The sequence below is a fragment of the Agelaius phoeniceus genome, chromosome 18 (assembly GCF_051311805.1).
Source record: "Agelaius phoeniceus isolate bAgePho1 chromosome 18, bAgePho1.hap1, whole genome shotgun sequence".
NCBI classification, from domain to species: Eukaryota; Metazoa; Chordata; class Aves; order Passeriformes; family Icteridae; genus Agelaius; species Agelaius phoeniceus.
In genome coordinates this window covers 10149723-10168080 of record NC_135282.1, presented here as the reverse complement: position 1 = coordinate 10168080, position 18358 = coordinate 10149723, and the positions used below count along the sequence as shown (strand labels likewise).

The 18358-nt window shown below is 55.9% G+C and overlaps 1 protein-coding gene across 4 annotated transcripts in view; it reads right to left on the bottom strand.

Annotated features, from left to right (window-relative positions):
* Nucleotides 1-18047, bottom strand: part of SRRM4 (serine/arginine repetitive matrix 4) — a 46197-nt gene extending 28150 nt beyond the window's left edge. For 2 of the 4 annotated variants that reach the window (XM_077187635.1, XM_077187637.1), the window contains exon 1: nt 17785-18045. In XM_077187635.1, the coding sequence (XP_077043750.1) occupies nt 17785-17915 (131 nt within the window). In that variant the 5' untranslated portion in view covers nt 17916-18045. Of the gene's footprint in view, nt 1-17784 lie in introns of all 4 variants that reach the window. The other 2 variants (XM_077187638.1, XM_077187636.1) reach the window with 2 other exon arrangements.
* Between the last annotated feature and the right edge of the window lie 311 nt (nt 18048-18358).

Below are 18358 nucleotides of genomic sequence, written 5' to 3'. Positions count from 1 at the left end.
TGGGCATGTCCAGGCCCAGTCAGGCTGTGGGGTGGTACCCAGGGTAGGCTGGGCTCAGCTGGCTCTAAAAGTGTCCCCATTTCTTCCCATTATCATTTTAAAGCTGATCCCAGGACTGGGCTGTGGGTGCCGCTTTAGGGTCAGCTCTGCTGTCCCGTGGCTGTGTCTGTCACCAGGCCTAGCTCCTCTCCTTGGAAAGCAACACTCTGGAGCCCTCAGGCCATGTGGATCCCACCAGAGCAGGGGGAGGCTGGGATGTCCCCCTGCCAGCCCTGCAGCCACAGTGAAAGATGCTTTGGCTGCAGAGACCACCACAGCCATCACACACGGGCTGTGGAGACAGGAACAAGGGCCAGGGCTAGGTGTGTGCTGCACATCTGGGTGTTAAGTGGGGACAAGAGGGTGGTTAAAGGGCAATGGTACATTAAAAAAGCCCCAGTTAGGCATGGCCAGAGCCTTGCATGCCCCAGGGAACATCCTGCTGCCTGCCTCAGCCATGAATAACAACACTCCTTGGGGTTGGAATTGGCACAGGAGCACCTGCAGAAGGGTCACCCCTCTCTTCCCACCTGTTTTTTCTCTCTCTACAAGCATCCACTTTCTCTAATAGCCAGCTCCTCCTTGAAGCCCATTTTGTAATGCCTTAACACTTAAGGGTGCACACAGCCAAACAAAAGGGACAGGGATCAGTGGGGGGAAGCTGGGTGAAATGTTTCTGGCCCAGACCATGCAGGAGGGTGAATAATCCTTCTGGCTTTAAAAAGTCTGTAATAAATCCCCCAGTCGCTTCCCAACATCTCCATTATTTTTTACCATCCAGGAAGATACATGGTTAATCATTTTCTCTGTGCCAGCTAATTGGCTTGTGGCCTTTCCCAAACCCCTTTTAAGAACAGCCTTCTGAGGCTCAATCATTAGGATCCATTAAAAACGTCCCCAAATTAATGACCTGTGCAAAGTCTGAGCTGGATGCACTCCAGCAGCAGAGGCAGGAGGGATCCTCCCCAGGCTGGCAGCAGGCTGGAACACCACTGCCAGGACCCGGGCACAGCAGGTGACATCCTTGTCACCCAGCCTCTAATGGGATTTCCAGGTCCTGGGGTCAAAACATATTGGCCTCGAGGCAATCAAGGACTCCTGTCCTGCAACATGCCAGGAGCCATTTCTTCTGGGCTTGGAAGTAATTATTGATGGAAATAATTATTCTCCAATTCCATCAAAGGCTGGCTTCCATTCAACCAAATGCTCTCCTCTGATGGATGCTGAGAGTCACTAATGCTTTAAACTGGCTGGTAATCCCCTGGCGTGGAGCTCCATAGACATTGATTGAATATATATATATATATATATATATAAACATTTTCTTATTGTATTTCGTGTCTTTCATGACTGATATAAAAGTGATGCAGTTTGGTGTGAATGATCTCTGTGGCCTCAAAGGAGGGATTATCACACCTTCCCTGCTGTTTGTGCCTGCAGCAGAAAAGAAGAAGCCTCTGTGGGTGTTTTTGCTGGAGCTGGCCCAGGGAGAGCAGCGGGGATGCTCAGCAGATGCTGCTGGGAGCACAGGGCTCACTCAGCCCGGGGCTGTGCCAGAGGAGGCAGGAGGGTGCCCTGCTGGGGGGCAGCACTGCTCCAGCACTCCTAGTGAGGCACAAGCCTCTCTCCCCACTGTTTGGTTGCATGTTTGTCCCTAAGGATGCACTCATTCCTGGCCATGGACAGGCAGCTGCCAGGACAAGGCAGCTGCCCACCCATCCCACCTGCCTTCCAAACTTCTCCATTTCCACTTGGCAATTTGATCCCTTGCACTCATTTTTCTCTTCCCTTTCTTTCTCCTGTGCAGGAACCCAGCCTGCCCATCAGACCTGTCCAGAAGCAGCACAGCTGCTCCTGATGGGAGACCCCCCACAGCAGGGCACCTGTGGGCTGCCTGCCACCCACTCAGTGCAGAACATGTCCTGTGCAACCACCCACCACAGCTGGCTCATCCTGTCCCTTCCCATCCCAGCAGGCTCTGGTCCAGGAGGGGTTTTTGGGTTCATGGCAATTTTTGCCAACGTTGCAGTGGCTGGAAGAGAAGCAGCAGGCACACAGTGCCCTCAACTCTGCACCAGCACAAGCCTCTCACAGCCCAGGTTGCCCACCTTCACACTGTGGTGTCAGATTTGGGCTCTCACATGTATTCCCTCTCTAACAGCATGTGCTGGCAGCAGAGGGTCACGATCTATTGCCTACCCCAATACCAATGATGCAGGAAAGGTCACCGGTGGGAAGGAACTCAACATCCCTTATTTGAAGGTGGATGAAACCACCATAAACCACCATGGCCACATGGAGGAGAAGGGATGGGTGGCTCTTTGCTGCTGGCAGTGCCCTGAGGCCAACCCACTCTGCCTCCCTTGCCTGGGGAAGGGATGTCACCCCCAGTGTGTGGGGATACCGTGGAGCCCAGTTAATGACTGCCCTTGCCCATGGACAGATCCTGGCACTGCCCACAGAGGACAGGACAAAGGCACAAAGCATTTGCTGCCTCAGGGAGCAAACTCCCAGACCATGTCCATCCCTCCATCCTGGGCTGCCATGCTGCCTGCCACGGCCAAATGCCATCTCATCAGGCCATGACATGTGGCACTTGGTGACACAGGCTGCTCGGGGAGCTGAGCCCAGCGACACCCGTGCCCCCAGCCCTCAGTGACAGCACTCAGGGGGGTTTGCTGTGCACTTGACATTCCCTGGGTGCTGCCATCCCCTGCCCACAGGCTCCTGTGTCCCAGCCCAGCTCCCCTGGCCCTGCAGCTGCCTCCTGCCACAAACCTTCCATCAGTCAGCCTTTCCCTGCAGTAACTCGTCTCAAGAGGAGACAAAAGCAGGAAAATTTTCTCCCTAGTGACCTTTCAGCTGCCAGACTGTGGCACCAGACCATCTCCCCACTCAATTGTGTTGTCCCTCAGCTCCACGGGATGGACCCCAGCAGTTCCAGCCATCGGTGGCCTTGTGCAGCCCCTGTGTCCTTCCCAGCTGCCCTGCAAGCAGCAGTGTAAGCAAACTGGGGCTGGACCATGCTAACCAAGCAGTTTTTGGGGATTTTTTTATCCTTTATTTTCCTTTGCACATGCAGCTGGGTTGGGTGCTGGATGCAAAGCACTTCAGAGGCCCTGGGCACTGAGTGCACTTGGCAGACCTGCACTGGCAGCACTTCCAAGGTCAGAGGATTTGGGACAGCCAATACAGAAACTTTACTACATTCCCTGCTTCAGCCCTAGCTGGCTTCATGTTCCCATCATCTTTACACCCCTCAGTGAAAAGGCAGGAGCAGCTTCAGCCAACCAAACCCCGCAAATAAAATAGGCTAAAGCATCTCTGATGAGCCTAAAAGCTGTGAATGTTTCACTGGCATTAAATGATGAAGGATGGAACTGGGAATATCAGGATATGGCATCCTGAGGGGAGGCTGGAGAAACTCCTGTGCCTGCAGCTGCTTGCACCAGGGATGTTCTTGCCACTTCTCTTGAGTAACATGCAGAAAGTGCATGGACAGGTGACAGAATATCCCATCTTTCCTCTCTTTTCCTCACCTGGAGGTTTTGACTGTGCAAGAGAAGGCAGTGGTGGGTCAGGATCCCCGCTCTCCCACATCCCTGCACTCTCTGCCACAGCCACATCATGTGTGCTTCTGCCCTGGGCTCTAGTGAGGGTGATCTGAGCTGCTCAAAGTGTTTCTAAAATCCACCCTTTGGGCTGAGAAGCTTTTTGGCACCGGCAAAATGAGCCTGTGATTTTCTCTCTTGCTCTCTGGCTTTGCTTATCTGATTGAAAAAGAAAATGGTCAGACCATTCCCTTGTCCCCCAAGAGGGAGGGGACAGAAAAGACTGTTGTAAAGACATTTCCCAGCAAAAACTCCAGCAGATGTGTTTATGTAAAGCTCTTTGAAATACGCACTAAAAATACCTCTTCAAAATTAGGAGATGGGGAATATTGTGAGTGCTTCCCACAAGCACTCACACACACACACAAACACCCAAGGCAGGTTCTTTGCCCACCTCATTCAACCCGCTATTATTAGTGCAGCAGGAGCCCTGCAGTTTGTTATTGAAAATTATAATAGCAAATCACCGAGATATTTTCCTTGATTACACAGACTCCAAGCCAGTTCAATTTTAATCTTCTCCCTGCTATTTTTTTCTGTGTATCAGCAGAGGCACCAGCTGCAGAAAGACACGTGGGTTTCTTGAGGCAGTTCAAACGCACAAGAGAAACACAATTCTGTACTATACATTTTTCATAAGATTTTTGCCACTTGTGACTCGCCTCCCCCTCCTGCTCCTGGGAACCCTGTGTCCTAGCACAAGCCTGGATGCGGCTCCTTTTCCTTCTTGCACTCCAGAAAGGTTTAACGACCGCTCTCAGCACATCCCGGGCCAAAAAAGCAGCTTGGCTCTTTCTTTTCCAGCAGTTGATTTACTATGCATGGTTGGATCAGAACAGAGGAGCTTCCCTGCTGGAAGAGGCCCCGCTGGCGGCACAGGATCGGTGCCAGATGCTCCGGGGGATGCTGAGAGGTGGCAGCCCACGGGGAGGGCTCTGTCCCGGGCACCAGCTGGCAGCGGCTCCTGCTGTGCAGCAGGGGATGGACAATCCCTGCAGAGGGGAAGCTCCACGGGGAAAGCCATGCCTCCGTGAATCGCCTTCTTAGGCATCCTCGGGCAGGAGGGTGAGCACAGCCTCTCCCTGCTCCCCACGGCTCGGTCCCCTCCTCCCTAGGGGCACCAGGAGCCCCATCCCTGTCCCCCTTCCTTGCAGGGCTCGCTGTCCCTTTCCCTCGCTGTCAGCGACCAGGATGGCTCTGCTGACTGCCTGCCAGCGATAACAGCGAGAAACCTGAGGAATATGGCACATGGTCACATTGTTTCTAAAGAAAACCTGGCCGGCTGCCCCATCTCGAACGGTTCCTGCGGCATCTTGTGCCTCCCACGCTGCCGGCTCGGCTCGGGGTCCCTGCGGAGCTTCCTGCCCGTCAGCACCTGCACACTGCCGGGCCAGCCTGGCTCTCAGGGGGACAATCCTGTGCCTTTCCTGTCCTCAAATCCTCCTCCTTACACAAACACCCTGCGCGTTCCCATGCCTGTACAGCAGCCAGTTTTCTCCTCCATCAGGAAACACGACGAGAGGAGTTTTGGTTGTTTCGGGCACCCGCAAATGCAGATGGAAGTGCTGACGTGCTGCCCCATGGCACAGCGATCTGGCATGTCCCTGATCCATGTTTTGGGGGTCACCTGGCTCCTGGGTGACCCAGAGGCCTGGGGCTGAGAGCTGATGCTAAACCACACCATAACCCCACAGCCACTCTCCTCGCAGCTGGCCCCAAACAGCACTCCCGGCTCCTCTCCTTGCCATCACCCCCAGGCAGCCTGCAGCAGGGGTGAGCTGACAGCCAGGCATGGGGACAGCCTGGAACGGCCCTTGCAGAGCTTGGGATTAGGAAAAGTCTGGATCTGAGCTCACGTTTCCCATTAAACACCCACAAGCAGCACAGGGCAAAATCGAGCTGGGCAAAGGTCAGGACCAAGGGGCTTGGAGGGAGCCCAGCAGCTGTGGTTGGGCATTTCTCAACACAGCACGGGGAGCCAGAAGCTGAGGATGATGCTTAATGCTTTAGGAAGGGTTTCACAAAAAAAAAAAAAAAAAAAAACCAAAACTCATGGATGTCCTAGAAAAGAAGTGCTTTGGCATTACCTGCAATATGGTCAGGCTGGAGAGCACCTTCACACCCAAAGGGCTGCACAGTGCCAGCCTCTGCTCCTGGGACCATCAGATGTGCCTGCTCTCCCCATTGTCCAAACCCTGTGCTATTTGGCATGGCAAACAGCAGTGAAATAGTGAATTTGCCAATAACAACTCGTTAAATTTTAATCAAATAGGGAATGGTAAGCACACAGTTACCCAAAGCTCCTGGGAGCACTGAGAGATCACTTTAAAAATAAATTAGTAATTAGGCACTTAGAAAGCAGCAAGGAGGTGGCTGGAGAAGATCCACTTGGAGCAGCAATGCTTTCTTTGCCACTCACATATAGTTTTTCCTCTTCTCCCTTAATTTTCTTCCGTTGAATTGTCACTGGAAAAGGGGAGAACACACTGGAGGTCCCAACACTCAGGTAACTCCAAGAACAAAATCTGTTCGTGCAGCTGCCACCTGCCTGCAGAGCTGCCCTGGAAATGCCTGGCTGAGTCTCTCTGCTGCCCCATCCATCCACCCAGGCTGGGGACAGGGACACCCAGGTCACCAGATGCTGTTCATAAAGCCTGAGCCACCCCATGTGCCAGAACACAGGCATGGTGCTCCCTAGGGAACAGAGATTCCCAAGGGCTCAGCTTGAAATGACTCCAACATTAAAAATTGCTCAAATCTCCCAGGACAGACTCAGGAGTGCAGCCAAATGGATGTCCCCAACTTGGGTGCCAAATGGGTGTCCCCAGCCAGGGCATCACCTGGGCAGGGTCTGGTGAGGAGGGGTTCCCTGGCCACCCTTCTCCTTGGGACTTGTCTCCTGAACATCCAGGCCCCTGTGATGTACAGGGCTGCACTGCCAGGGCCACCCTGGGGCCAGGAGGGCTCCATGACACCGTGAGGAGCAGATGTCCCCACAGAGAAGCGTGGGCAGGAATTAGCTCCCGTGGAAAGGAATTAACCAACAGATTTCTGCTGCTGAGCAAAGAGCCTGCAACAATCCCAGCCCAGCAGGGGATGTGGAAAGTGGACTCTAAACTCCCACCCTCACTTACTGACAGGGGTTTTCTATGGCCAAAAAGGGCCTTTTCCTCCCTGTGTGTGCAGTGACAGCTGAGCTGGGAAGCTCCTGAACTGCAGCATCATGGGTGGGAGTGTTTGCTTGACTCCAATCCTCTTTCCCTGTAACACCCCTTGGTCCTGTGGGAAACACCTCAGTGGTCAGGCTGCCTGCCCAGGAAGGACTGGTGAGGAGGTTTTGAGTAAAGGAGAGTTTCTGGAAGGGAAGACAGGGCCTCTTCTCCTCCCACTGTGCTCCAAGGTGGAAAAGGTTGGTATAGCTGTGCCATCCCTGCCACACACAGGGCTGTGGGGTGCTCAGTGCCATGTGGGAGTCAGAGCCAGAAAGAAACTTCCTGTCTGCTCTCAGGTCCCCAACCATCCACACCACCCTGCAACTCTGGCCACTGTTTTAAATCATCCCAAAAAAGAAAAGGGGAGATATTTTTCTACTTGCTGCTTCCTAGGGGGAAGATTTGGAAGAGGCAGGTGAGTCCCTGTGGCAGACCCTGCCAGGACAGGCTGCAGAGAATCATTTCAGTTTCCATCCCATCCATCTTTAATTGGGTGTAATAATAATTTTATTGCTTGCTGGGATTTGTGAGGCTGAACTAATATTTGTAAAATGCTTTGCTATCCTCAGCTGAAAGGCAATCTAGAGTGGCAAAGCCCTGGTGTTATTCACATTTGGATAATCCAGAATTATTCATAAACAAAATCAAGATTATGCAAATATATTCATTAGTTCTCAGAATACCTCCAGGAAAATAGGGGAATTAGTTTTGTTAACAATTATGTATTATGTAAGTGTGTGTCTCAGCACGCACAGCCCCGGTGCTGGGGCACATTCACTTGGGACTCATCCCAGGATCCCAGAGGGCTGGAGAACAAAGGTCTGGCCTGTACAAAGCCACCACCTCAATTTTGGGATATCCTAATGCCCCACAGAAAATGAGAGCACACAGCACAGAGCTCTGTGTCCTGCCAGGGTCCCCCACTGGCACCCCCAGTGTCCCCTCTGTACCCCACGTGTGAGCACCATCACCTTACCCCCCAAACCAGCCTTCCCTACCCAAATGAGGCCTTTCACAGTACATGCAGGGCCAAGAGGCTGTGGGATTGGGATCTGGGGCAGCCCCCTCACCCAGGGCCTGCCCTCTGTGCCCAGCACAAGCCCTCACATGATGCCAGCTTGTGCCCAGCCTGGCATCTGTTTGGGATGTGCTGGGAAATGGGAGATAAAGGTGCAGTGAAAATACTGCATGGTTTAATTAATGCCACATGCCTTTCACTCTATAGGTTGTGTGGATGGTTAATTATTTTTATAAAGAAAATAATTAGTCCCAATCAAGGCAGAAGCTCTCCAGAATTACAGCTCATTAACCGCTCTCACATTTTTCTGTTCTATAAAAAGTCATGTGGTGCTGATGAAGATTATAGACCCTTGGAATCAGCATTAAATACAAATTCAGACAGTGTTACCATCCTATTACCATCAACTGCATCGACTTGGCTTCGGTAATTGCAGCTGGAGATGAAGGGCAGGGATTTCTGCTCCACACAATCTCTGGAAACAAGCACCCTGCCCATCAGTTTGCTGCAAACAATGTGACCCAAGCTCTGCCTTAGCTGAGTGCAGCCCTGAGGGGATGAGAGCCACCAAGGAGAATGGGAAAAGCTTTGCTGGGCAGGTGAAAATGAGTGCTCAGGGTTGGTTCAGCTCCTGTTTGCAGTGGGGCTGCTCCTGCACACAGCAGGAATCACCCTGAATCTGCCCTTTGGCAAAGCCACCAGTCCAGTGGATGCAAAGGGCCAGGAAATGCAGAGGGGACAAGGAACAACCTTGAAGCAGTGGGATTATCCTCATGGGACATGGGGAAAATAGGGCATGGGGGGATGCTCTTGCTGGGGATGGGGGAGCATCTGCAAGCATCTCCCTCTGGGCAGTGCTAGTCCAGGCACTGGTCCAGTTCTATTGAACGTGGCACAGACCTCGCTCAAAGCCTAATTGAAAGAAATCACAGCACATTAAAGGGAGTTCAGGTCAAATCAATACCAAAGTGCTGGGGAGGGTGAGCAGGGGGAGCAGGGCACTGGCTGAGCCCCAGTGCCAGCTCTGCAGGCAGGGCACAGGCTGTGGCCAGGGGCTCCACTGCCTGCTTTTCCACCATGGGCAGGCAAGGTGAGACCCCTGTTCTCTGCTCTGTGCAGGACAAACCTGGAGCAATGCAGGCTGAGGGAGCCAATGAGGCTGTGGCAGCCAGCAGTGGGGAGGGAGCCACAGGTCCCTAGGATCCTGCTTTTTAGATCCCATTAATCAGGGATGGATGTGTCCTGGGTGGCATTCACAGCCCAGAGAGCAGGCAGCCAGCACTTTGGACCACAAGCCTCCACTGCAAAATTAACCCACCCATCCCCATGGCACAGCTCCTGTGCCCAGGGCCTTTGGGCATCTGAGCCCTCTTGGGGGAACAGGGAAATTGGGGCTCTGGGTGGAAAAAAGCACTTGTGGTGAACTCCTGAGGCAATAGGGGAGTAAATACTGCCACAAGGCAGCACATAGCAGGAGCTAAACCTTCCACTGGCATGTGCTGCCAGCGTTGTGCCTTTGGCTCTGGCCCTGCAGGTACAGAGATGCTCCACACTCACAGTGAGGGCAGGGATAGAGACAGGGACCCTGGCAGCCTGGAATCACCAAAACATCCAAAACCCCTCCAAAAGATACCCCTTCACCTTCAGTAGCTGCTGACCCACATGTGGGAAGTGTTTGGGAGAGCACAAGGACTGGTCCAAAACCACACCAACAACTTCTCCAGCCACCAGACAGAACTGAATCCCTTCATTTGGGGATGTCCAGGGATCCCAGGGGAGATGCAGCCCACACACCCTGTGGCTTGCAGCCCCACACAGGGACTCCCAGGGGCCAGAGGAGGTCACCAGGAGACCAAGCTTAGCAGACACAGGGCACAGCCAGGCCCACAGCCTGTGGGTCCCACTGCTCCCCAGCAGGTCAGGCTGCAAAGCTCCCACTTCAGGGGTTACACCAAGGCTCCCTTTGTTCCTCCTCCACTGGTGGTGCCCACCCAGACCCCCTGCACCTCCCTCTCCATGGCATTATCCTCCTGCCCCTCTGCTCTGCTGGCCCTGCACCATCACCCTCTAACCCTGCCCAGGTGTGGCTGATGGGCAGACAAAGGCAGGGATGGGGTGGAGGTGAGGGGTAACCATGGAAGCTGTCCCACACACAGGGAAGGGCAGGTGACACATGACAAATTTTGTTGCTTTGGGGTTTTATTTTCTCTAAGTTGCCAGTCTTGGAATTTTCTGAAGAATAAAAAGCCCATCCCTTCAAAGAAGTGCTGGAGCCAGTTGTCTTGCTTGTCCTCATCATAACAATCCTGACCAGGCTCTGATCAGAGCAGGGGGGTTTGAAGAGGGCAAATGCTTTATGGGAAATAAGTTCTCTGAGTCAAAGTACCAGCCTCAGGAGCGGATCTGCCCAAATCCCAAACTGCCTCCTGCACCCTCTGGGCCACAGCCATGTCCATGCCCTGGCAGAGCAGGGTTGCTCTGCTGGCTGCAGCTGATGGAGCTGTGGAGAATGACTTCTGTTATATTTACATGCTCTTACAGAGTGGTGTTACACTTGCACAGCTTTGGTGGGCAGGGGATTGTAGGGCAGCTCCAGCTGACCCACAGATTAATACAGCAGGAGCTCTTTAACTGTGAAATCTCTCTTAATGCAAAAATATTTCTCTTGCTGGGCAGTAGCTAATTCTTCATCCTGACGGTAATGTAGCTCAAATCCCAGCCTCCTGCCCCACTCTGTGCCAGTCACCCTCCAACACACGTGGGCACAGAGATAAATCCAATACAACCAGCCCATTGCCAAAGTGCCATCAAGTTCCTGCTGGAATTTGATGTTAGTGGCAGTGCAAACCCATTTTCTCATTGTTTCCTGTGGGTCTCAAAGCATTTCAGCCACCCTGTGGGCTGTGAGATGGGCACCTGACCCCAGCCCTGGAACCCAGCAGCAGAAAGCCCCCACAGCCCATGCCAGCAATGACAGCCTCCCCTGGCCCATGGAGGAGAGAGCAGAGCAGCCCCACAGGCAGCAGGACCCTGCCCACAGTGTCTCCTCTGCCCACCCAGGGGTGAACACGGAGATGCCCCAGCCGGGGCTGGGCATCAGCTGCTTCTTCTTCCATTAATGACAATTCATAAATTAAACATGCAGAGTTAAATGGGTCATCAGTGGAGCCCCAGCCTCGCTGCCTCCAGACCAGAGACTCATTTCAGCCCGCCTCAAACACCAGCACAGTTTTTAATAGAGTTTATTTTGCCACTTGCATTATTTTTCGTAAGCCCTTCCTGCAGTCCCTGCTGCGTTGGCAGGGAAAGCGTTCCCGCCGCGTGCGAAAGAAACGGCTATTTTTAAACTGCCCGTGTTTGTCAGCGCTTTCAGCTCCAGTGCCTGCTGGAGAAGCCAGTTCTGCAGCACCCGCTGTCCCACTGAGGGGCCTGTGGCCTTTGCCAGGAGATGGTGGCACAGACCTGGGCACTGTGCCTGGCCACGCTGCCAGGGCTGCTGCTCCAGCCCGCGCATCCCTGGCACACCCCAAAGCCTGTTTGGGATGCTGTGCTGCTGGGACCCACCACTGCCACCGGATTTCAGGCATCACAACCTCTGTGCCTCTGTGCAGACACCTATGAAATCAGCAAGCAAGGCTGCAAACACAAACTGGCTCCCTTTCTCCCTGCCCTTTGCTGGGAATGCCAATCCAGGCATCAAACCCAGGCCTGTTTTCCAGCTGATGGCACCACCAGGGATTTGGGGCCAGAGGAGGGCCCAAGGGGGTGGGAGCTGTGTGTGGGTCACAGGGAAGAACTGTGGGTCACAGCAGACCCAGTCTCAGAACAACAAAGAGCCTCTGGGGGCTCATGCTAGAGCAGGGGCTGTGGCAAAATCCCTGGCACCCTCTGCACTGAAACACTGGTGGGATTTTCTGACCTGGGTCAGTGATGAAGAGGTTTCAGTGCCCACAGGTAGAAAAAGAAAAGAAAAAAAAATTTAAAAAAAAAAAAAAAAAAGGAAAAGAAAGGGTGGTCATGCATGAAATTATTTCATTTCATTGGCATGGGGGTTGTCTTTGATAAGTCCAATTTATAGAGAAATGGAGGTATGGAAAGGTACAGTCACCAGCCATGAAGATGTGGGAAAGGGTAGGAATGGGGCTGAGCAGAGAAGGCCAGGGAAATCTCCCAAGCCCAGGGAGCCTGGTGAGAGAAGGGACCCCTGACACAGCACAGAGACTCTTTCTGGGGTCAAGCTGCAGCAGGAGGCTGTCCCAGATGATGGGGGCAGGATGGTGACAGCAAGGAGACACGAGCAGCCACAGGACCTGGCGCTGGGCAGAAGCTCCTTAGCAATCCCTGTCATCAAGGTCATCACTGCTATTTATTATTTAAGGCCTCACAGCTCTAAATATTCATTAGCAGGACTTTGTGGGAGGGGTGTGAACACGTGCATGGGGCTCAAATGTCCTGCTCTCCTGCCTGTCCTGCCTCTCCAGGGATGGGATAAAAGCAGGGATGGGGACTGGCTGGAGCTGGTGCTGCTACCTGAGCCAGGTGAGGATGAAATCCAGCCCTGCAAGACCCTAAACTGTTATCCTGCACCCTGGCCTGGTTTTCCACACTCCATGAAACAGCCTCACATGAGTGCTGGGATGCTGCTGAGGCAGGGAGGGGACCCCATGGTCAGCACAGACCCCACCAGTGCTCCCCTCACAAACCCAGCACCCCCAACATCTGCAGGCAGGGAACTGCCTGGCAGCCAGGCCAATGTCTCCAGTGGGTTTGATCAAGGGTGAAATCAAATATTTCTACAAACCCATCCTCCAGCCAGCCAGTGGAATTGTCCTCCCTTTTGCTTCCTTCCACCTGATTTCATCCCTCATCTAAAGAGATCGGATACGGTGCTTCCCTGGCACAGTGTGGACACCACAGGCTCCCCCTTGGCCAGAGGTGGGGCAGCAGCAAATCCTGGATTTAGGGAGACCCTCATCCTGTGTTTCCTCACTCAGCAGCTGCTGTGGCCCTTCACTCTCAGCAGCAGGGCCAGGTAGTGCCCGTGTTCTTGCTGGTGAGTGTGGGAGCAGGAGCCATGGCTTGGCCCCCAAGCAGAGCTCAGCAAAGCTCTCAAGGGGACTTTTACAGGTCAGAAATTACCTGTCCCCAAAATCACAGCGCTTCCCAGCAGGGAGGCCAGCAGGGTCACTGTGCCCAGCACCAGCCCAGAGCAGAGGCAGATGGAAAGGAGGAGGATGAGGATGATGAAGGCTCTGCGAGCAGCAGGGAGTGGGTCCTGCGGGCATTCCCAGCTCTTCCCCTCACTCAGCCGCCCCCAGCCCCCGGCAGTTCCGAGCTGCCTAATTAGCTCTCCCTGCTCCCAGCGCCGTCCAGCTGGAGCCGGAGGGCAGGGGCAGACAAAAGCCTCGCTATTGACAGCCCCTCCGAGGAAGGGGCTTTTCTTCTCCCCCTCGCTTTTCTTTTCAAGCCCCTCTCCCCCCTCCTTGGGCCGGGGCCACGGGCTCATTAGCACTGGGGCTCGCTGGATGGAGCAGCAGATGGCAGCCAGGCGGCCCCGCGGAACAGATGCCCGGCCAGCCAGGGGGAGATTACCGGGACTGGGGGGCAGCGGCACGGCAGGGCTGCCAGCGGGGCTCCCTCCCCGGCAGCACAGCCCAGAGCCCTGCCGAGGGGCTGCCGGCCCGCTGGGGAACCGCGGCCGCCAAAGGGAGCCAGAGGTTGGGATGGCCAAAAGTCGCTGCAGAGGCCACAGGAGATCCGCAGCTGCTTTGTGCATCCTCGGAGGATACCGAGACCTCCGACACTGCGGTGCCGTGGCTGCTCCTGCCGTGTCCCAGTGCAGCGGGCAGGACACGGCACCCTTGTCCCCGGCACCCAGGACACGGCACCTTTGTCCCAGACTCCTTTCCAAGATCACCCGCGATGGCAAACTACGGCTTAATCCCACCTCAGCAGCACATCCCTCCCCCTCCGTGCACGGCGCATCCCGGGGGATTAAGGGTTAAAGCACAAATCCCCAGCGCTGCCCTGATGTGACCCACTTAGACCATCTGGCAGGGAGGGATGCAGGAGCCTCCTCTCCCTCCCCAGCGCTCACTCGGCATCACCGGCTGCCCCAGGAGCTGACACCAGCGCCTGCAGGCCCAGCCCCAGAGTGCCCAAAAGTGGATTTTGGCTGAGTTCCGGGGACAGGGCAGAGACAGGGCAGCTCATGACAACAGTGCCGTGGCTGGCAGTGTGGCAGCAGAGAACTAAACCACCCACAGAATCGTCCCACAAGCCCCCACACTCCCACCAGCTCCAGTTCCTGGGACAGCCTGGAGCATCTCCTGCCTGGATGCCCCCAGGTCCCGGCACTGGTGCTGATGGAATTCTCAGCAGTGCTGGAGAAGTCAGGCTTCCAAGTGGGACAGGGCTCCCAGCCCTGCACTGTGCCCCAGGTCACGGCCAGGGAAGAGATGCAGACAAAAGCCCAGCCCAGAAGGAGGGAAGCAGATCCTGCTCTGGGGCTGGGGCCACAGCATGGTGTTCATACTCATCCCCACACTGGTGGCACCTTAACACAGCAGATTTTAAAAGCATTTTCAGTTCACCAGAGCCAAAGCCCCATCCTCAGGGCCCAGTGAGAGAGACTGAGGGCACCCTGGTTTGGCAGAGGGGCTCAGGGCAGGGTAGGTCATCCCTGTCCTTGACCCCATCCCTCTCCACACTGGGCACAAAACCCCCTCAAATGCCACACTGGGGTTTTGCACATGCTGGAGCAATTCCCCTGCAAAGGCAAGCTCTGGGTCAGCCCCAGCCTCCCCTCATCACGCAGTCCCTCACCCTCAGCTGCACAGCAAAGCCCCACCAGGCCCTGTGTGGGCAAAGGTTAATTGGAAAAGCCCCTTTCCCCATCACCTCGGTTTTTCCTTTCACTCTGCAAACTGGTCAATAATCCATTTACTGTGGCAGAGCTCTGCTCTGGGCACAAAGCTGTCTGGGGGGCTGGATTTCATGCCCCTCCAGCCCCAGCAGAGGGAAGGTATTAATGTACTCTTTTGTTCCAGGATGAACCGTGGGTTTAGCAAAGCTTTAACCCTCCCAACCTCCAAGACAGCTTGATGGGAATTTAGATGGAGGAGGCTTTACCTGCAGAAGCAGCAGGAAGGGAGTGGTGAGGGATGGGGCAAGGGGGAAAAGCATCACTTTCTGTGCAGGTAACCCCATTGCTGCCCCACAAGAATGCAGGATTGGGCTCTTAGCCATTCCCAGGGCACCCTGCAGGATGCTTTGGGCTATGGACACTGTGGAGGGCCCCTGGCAGGACCCCCATGGTGCAGCCCCTTGACACTCCACAAAGGGCACAGGCCCAGCCAGGAAAACTGATGGGAGGTGGGCAGTGCTGGCCTAGAAACCATGGCAGCGTCTCCACTGCTGTGGGAAGCACGGGGCCGGATCCAGGGCAGGGTGTTTGCAGGGGACCAGCTGTCAAGTGTGGGAGAAAACAGGAATCCAGATGGTCATCTTAATATTTCATTTGGCTAACTGGTTTCCCCATCTCCTCTCTGGCACCACAGTCATTTGCTCTTAAATTAGTCGGGAGTATCGTCAGGGAAGAGAGGCTGGTCCAAGCAGTGGCGCAGCGAAACCTTCCCGAAAAACAAACCCAGAGTGGAGCCAGGCACAGAGACCACTACAACAGGAGCTGCTGCAAGCCCTGGGTCTGTTCTCTCCATGGAGAGAGAGCAGGAGCCTGGCTCTGGCTATTGCTGGACCACGAGCCTAGGGCCAGCTCGGGGACATCACCGTGCAGCCAAAGGACCCGCTGCAAAGCCCCTGGGGGGGTGAGATCTGGCACTCAGAGGTGTGATCCTGCCCAGACAGCAGCTCGGGCTCCTGGCAGAGCCCCGTGGGATGCGAGCCGAGCCGGCAGCACCGATGAGAAGAGCTGGGAACTGCAGCATCTCTGTTCCTGCAGCTTTGGTGGCAGCCCCTGGAGCGGCAGAGCCCCTCCGTGCCCGGGCAGGGCGGGCACAGCGAGAGCCCCGCGGAGCCCGGGCAAGCCCCGCCGGGCTGGCCCCGCTCCGTGCAGCTGCCACACCCCTGAACAGCCCCGGGCCCGGCAGGACATGCCAGCAGGGGACAAAAGGAGCCGGGCTGCACTGACCCGGCAGCGGAGCACAGCCCGGCGTGGGCACCTGGATCTGCCGGTGCCCACCACAAACCACAGCAAAGCCGAGCTGGTGCCCACCACAAACCACAGCAAAGCGGGGCTGCTTTGCTCTGTGCCAAGAGCTCCTGCACTGTTCCACTGCCACCGGAGCTGTCACTACCAACGGCACAGAGCGGTGCTCACATTTGGGAACTTTTTAATGGATCTGCAAACACCCCGAGCAGCGGTGCTCAGCCCCACCACGATGTCTGTGCCATCCAAACTGCAGGTTAGATAGAGCCAGGCATCATTCCTGGCACCCAGGCTGGCTGTATTTCCCCAAAACCTGAATTTGTTGCCTTATTACACCTCCAACTGCAAGATATTTAAGCTCACTCAGGAACCTCCAGGCAGGAGTGTGTGTGTGAGCCAGCCCTCAGCCCTTCAGGTGCCGACCATACCCGATGCAGGGATGGAGAAAAACACAGAGGTTCCTCTCCACCACAAAGGCTGAAGCCCTGCAAATACTGCCTGTGGAAACAGGAGTTGCTCTTCTCAATTGGAAGCTGAACCCATGCTTTTCCCATTTTCCTACCCAGATTAATGGAAATCAGAGAGATTGGAAAAATTCACACTCAGCAGCTGGGCTGCAGGAGCAGAAGGGACCCCCATCCCCACTGCTGCTGTGGCTCACAGCCTCCACTGGCACGGGAAGCATCCGAAATGGCTCATTGCAAAGGATCTCTCTCCTGCCTAGTACAGGCTGAGCCCCCAGCACCCAGCCTCTGCAGACTGAGCCCCTCTCCCCTACAGACACAGCACCTCCACGAACTTTGGCTGGTTCCCCACGCCAGCTGGGCAGAAACCAGCAGAGGAAAAACAGAGCAAAGAGAGAGGAGAGCCAGCAAAAAAGTCCTTTGTTTATAAAAGCAGCACAAATAGGATATATTAACAAATACTGAGACAATCAACAAAATAAAGCTGGTCTAAATTAGAGTGAGCATGGCTGTGAGGAAGCCACATGGACCTTTGCCTGTGTGACAGCCTGGCAGAGAGGCTCAGGGGTACCTGCAGCCCCCTCACCTCTTTTCACAGGTTTCTCTGCCTCTTTGCTCAGCCTCTGGCAAACATGGGGGCATCGACTTTCCTGGGGCAGGAGGACAGAACAGGTACTGGGTGAGCAAAGTCAAAGCTGCTTGGCTGTGAGACGTGGGGGACACCATCCCCAGAGCTGTCCCTGTCCACAGCAGTGACCAGGCTGCTTGCACTGTGTGTCCCTGGGGGTCACCAGCCTCCCCACAGTGACAAGGCAGGGTCCAGCCCCAGGGGGCTGTTTCCCTCCCCAGGCTTCACCTTCCCGAGGGTTGAAGGTGAAGGGCTGACACAGAGACAAGGCCACCAGCAGGACACACAGCCCAGGGCTCTGCACAGCAGGGATGGAGCTGGTCACACTTTCCAGCTGATGCCTCCCAGCACTGCCCCCTTTTTGTAGCCCAGCTAGAGCTTTGCAGACCCTCGCCCTGCTCCCAGGCTCCAAAGTTTCCCAAACCTGCTCAGCTCTGGAGCACAGCACCTGCCCAGGGAGGGGGCTCAGCCAGCCAGCACCCCCAGCCTCAGGCATGGGGAGCGTACCCCGGCTCCTCCAGCCACGAACTGCTGCCGGTGGCAGGGAGACACACTCAGGACTCCCCTTATGGTGGGAAGAGGACTAGAGGTGGAGAGGGATGTGGGACCTCCCAGACCCCCCTCCCTTGTCCCGGTAGCCCTTACCTGGGCAGCGGCTTGCGGGCGGTGATACTGGCCACGATGATGCTCTCGGGTCGCGGCGTGGCCACGGCTTTGAAGGTGCCTCTCCAGAACTTCTCGAAGAGCTGCTTCTCGCCCTGCTGCACGCCGGCCATGGCCCCGAGACTCAGGGCCAGCCCCGCCGCTGTCCGCGGTGCTGAGCGCTACATCCCCCGCTCCGCTCCGCCCGGCCCGGCCCGCAGCCCGGCCCGCTGCGGGGAGTGCGGCCCCGGCCGCCCCCGCCTCTCGTTTTGTGCCGGCGGGGCGGGCACAGGGGCCGGACCCGCCGCCGTCCCCTCCCCGGTACCGCCCCCGCCGCAGCTGCGCCCGGAGCGGCGGAGCCCAGCCCGGGGAGGGGGCGGCTCCGGGGCACCCGCGACCCGCTGGGGCCGTGTCCGCTCCCCCGCACAGCGCTCACCCCGCCTGGGTAAGCTGAGGGGGCTTCCGCCCCCTCGCAGCCCCCAGGATCGTGCGTGCGCCGTCCCCATCATTTCCTTCCCCAGCCGAGAGGCCGCTTCCAGCTCGCTGCGGGATCACCGCTGCACTTTGCCCTTTGTGG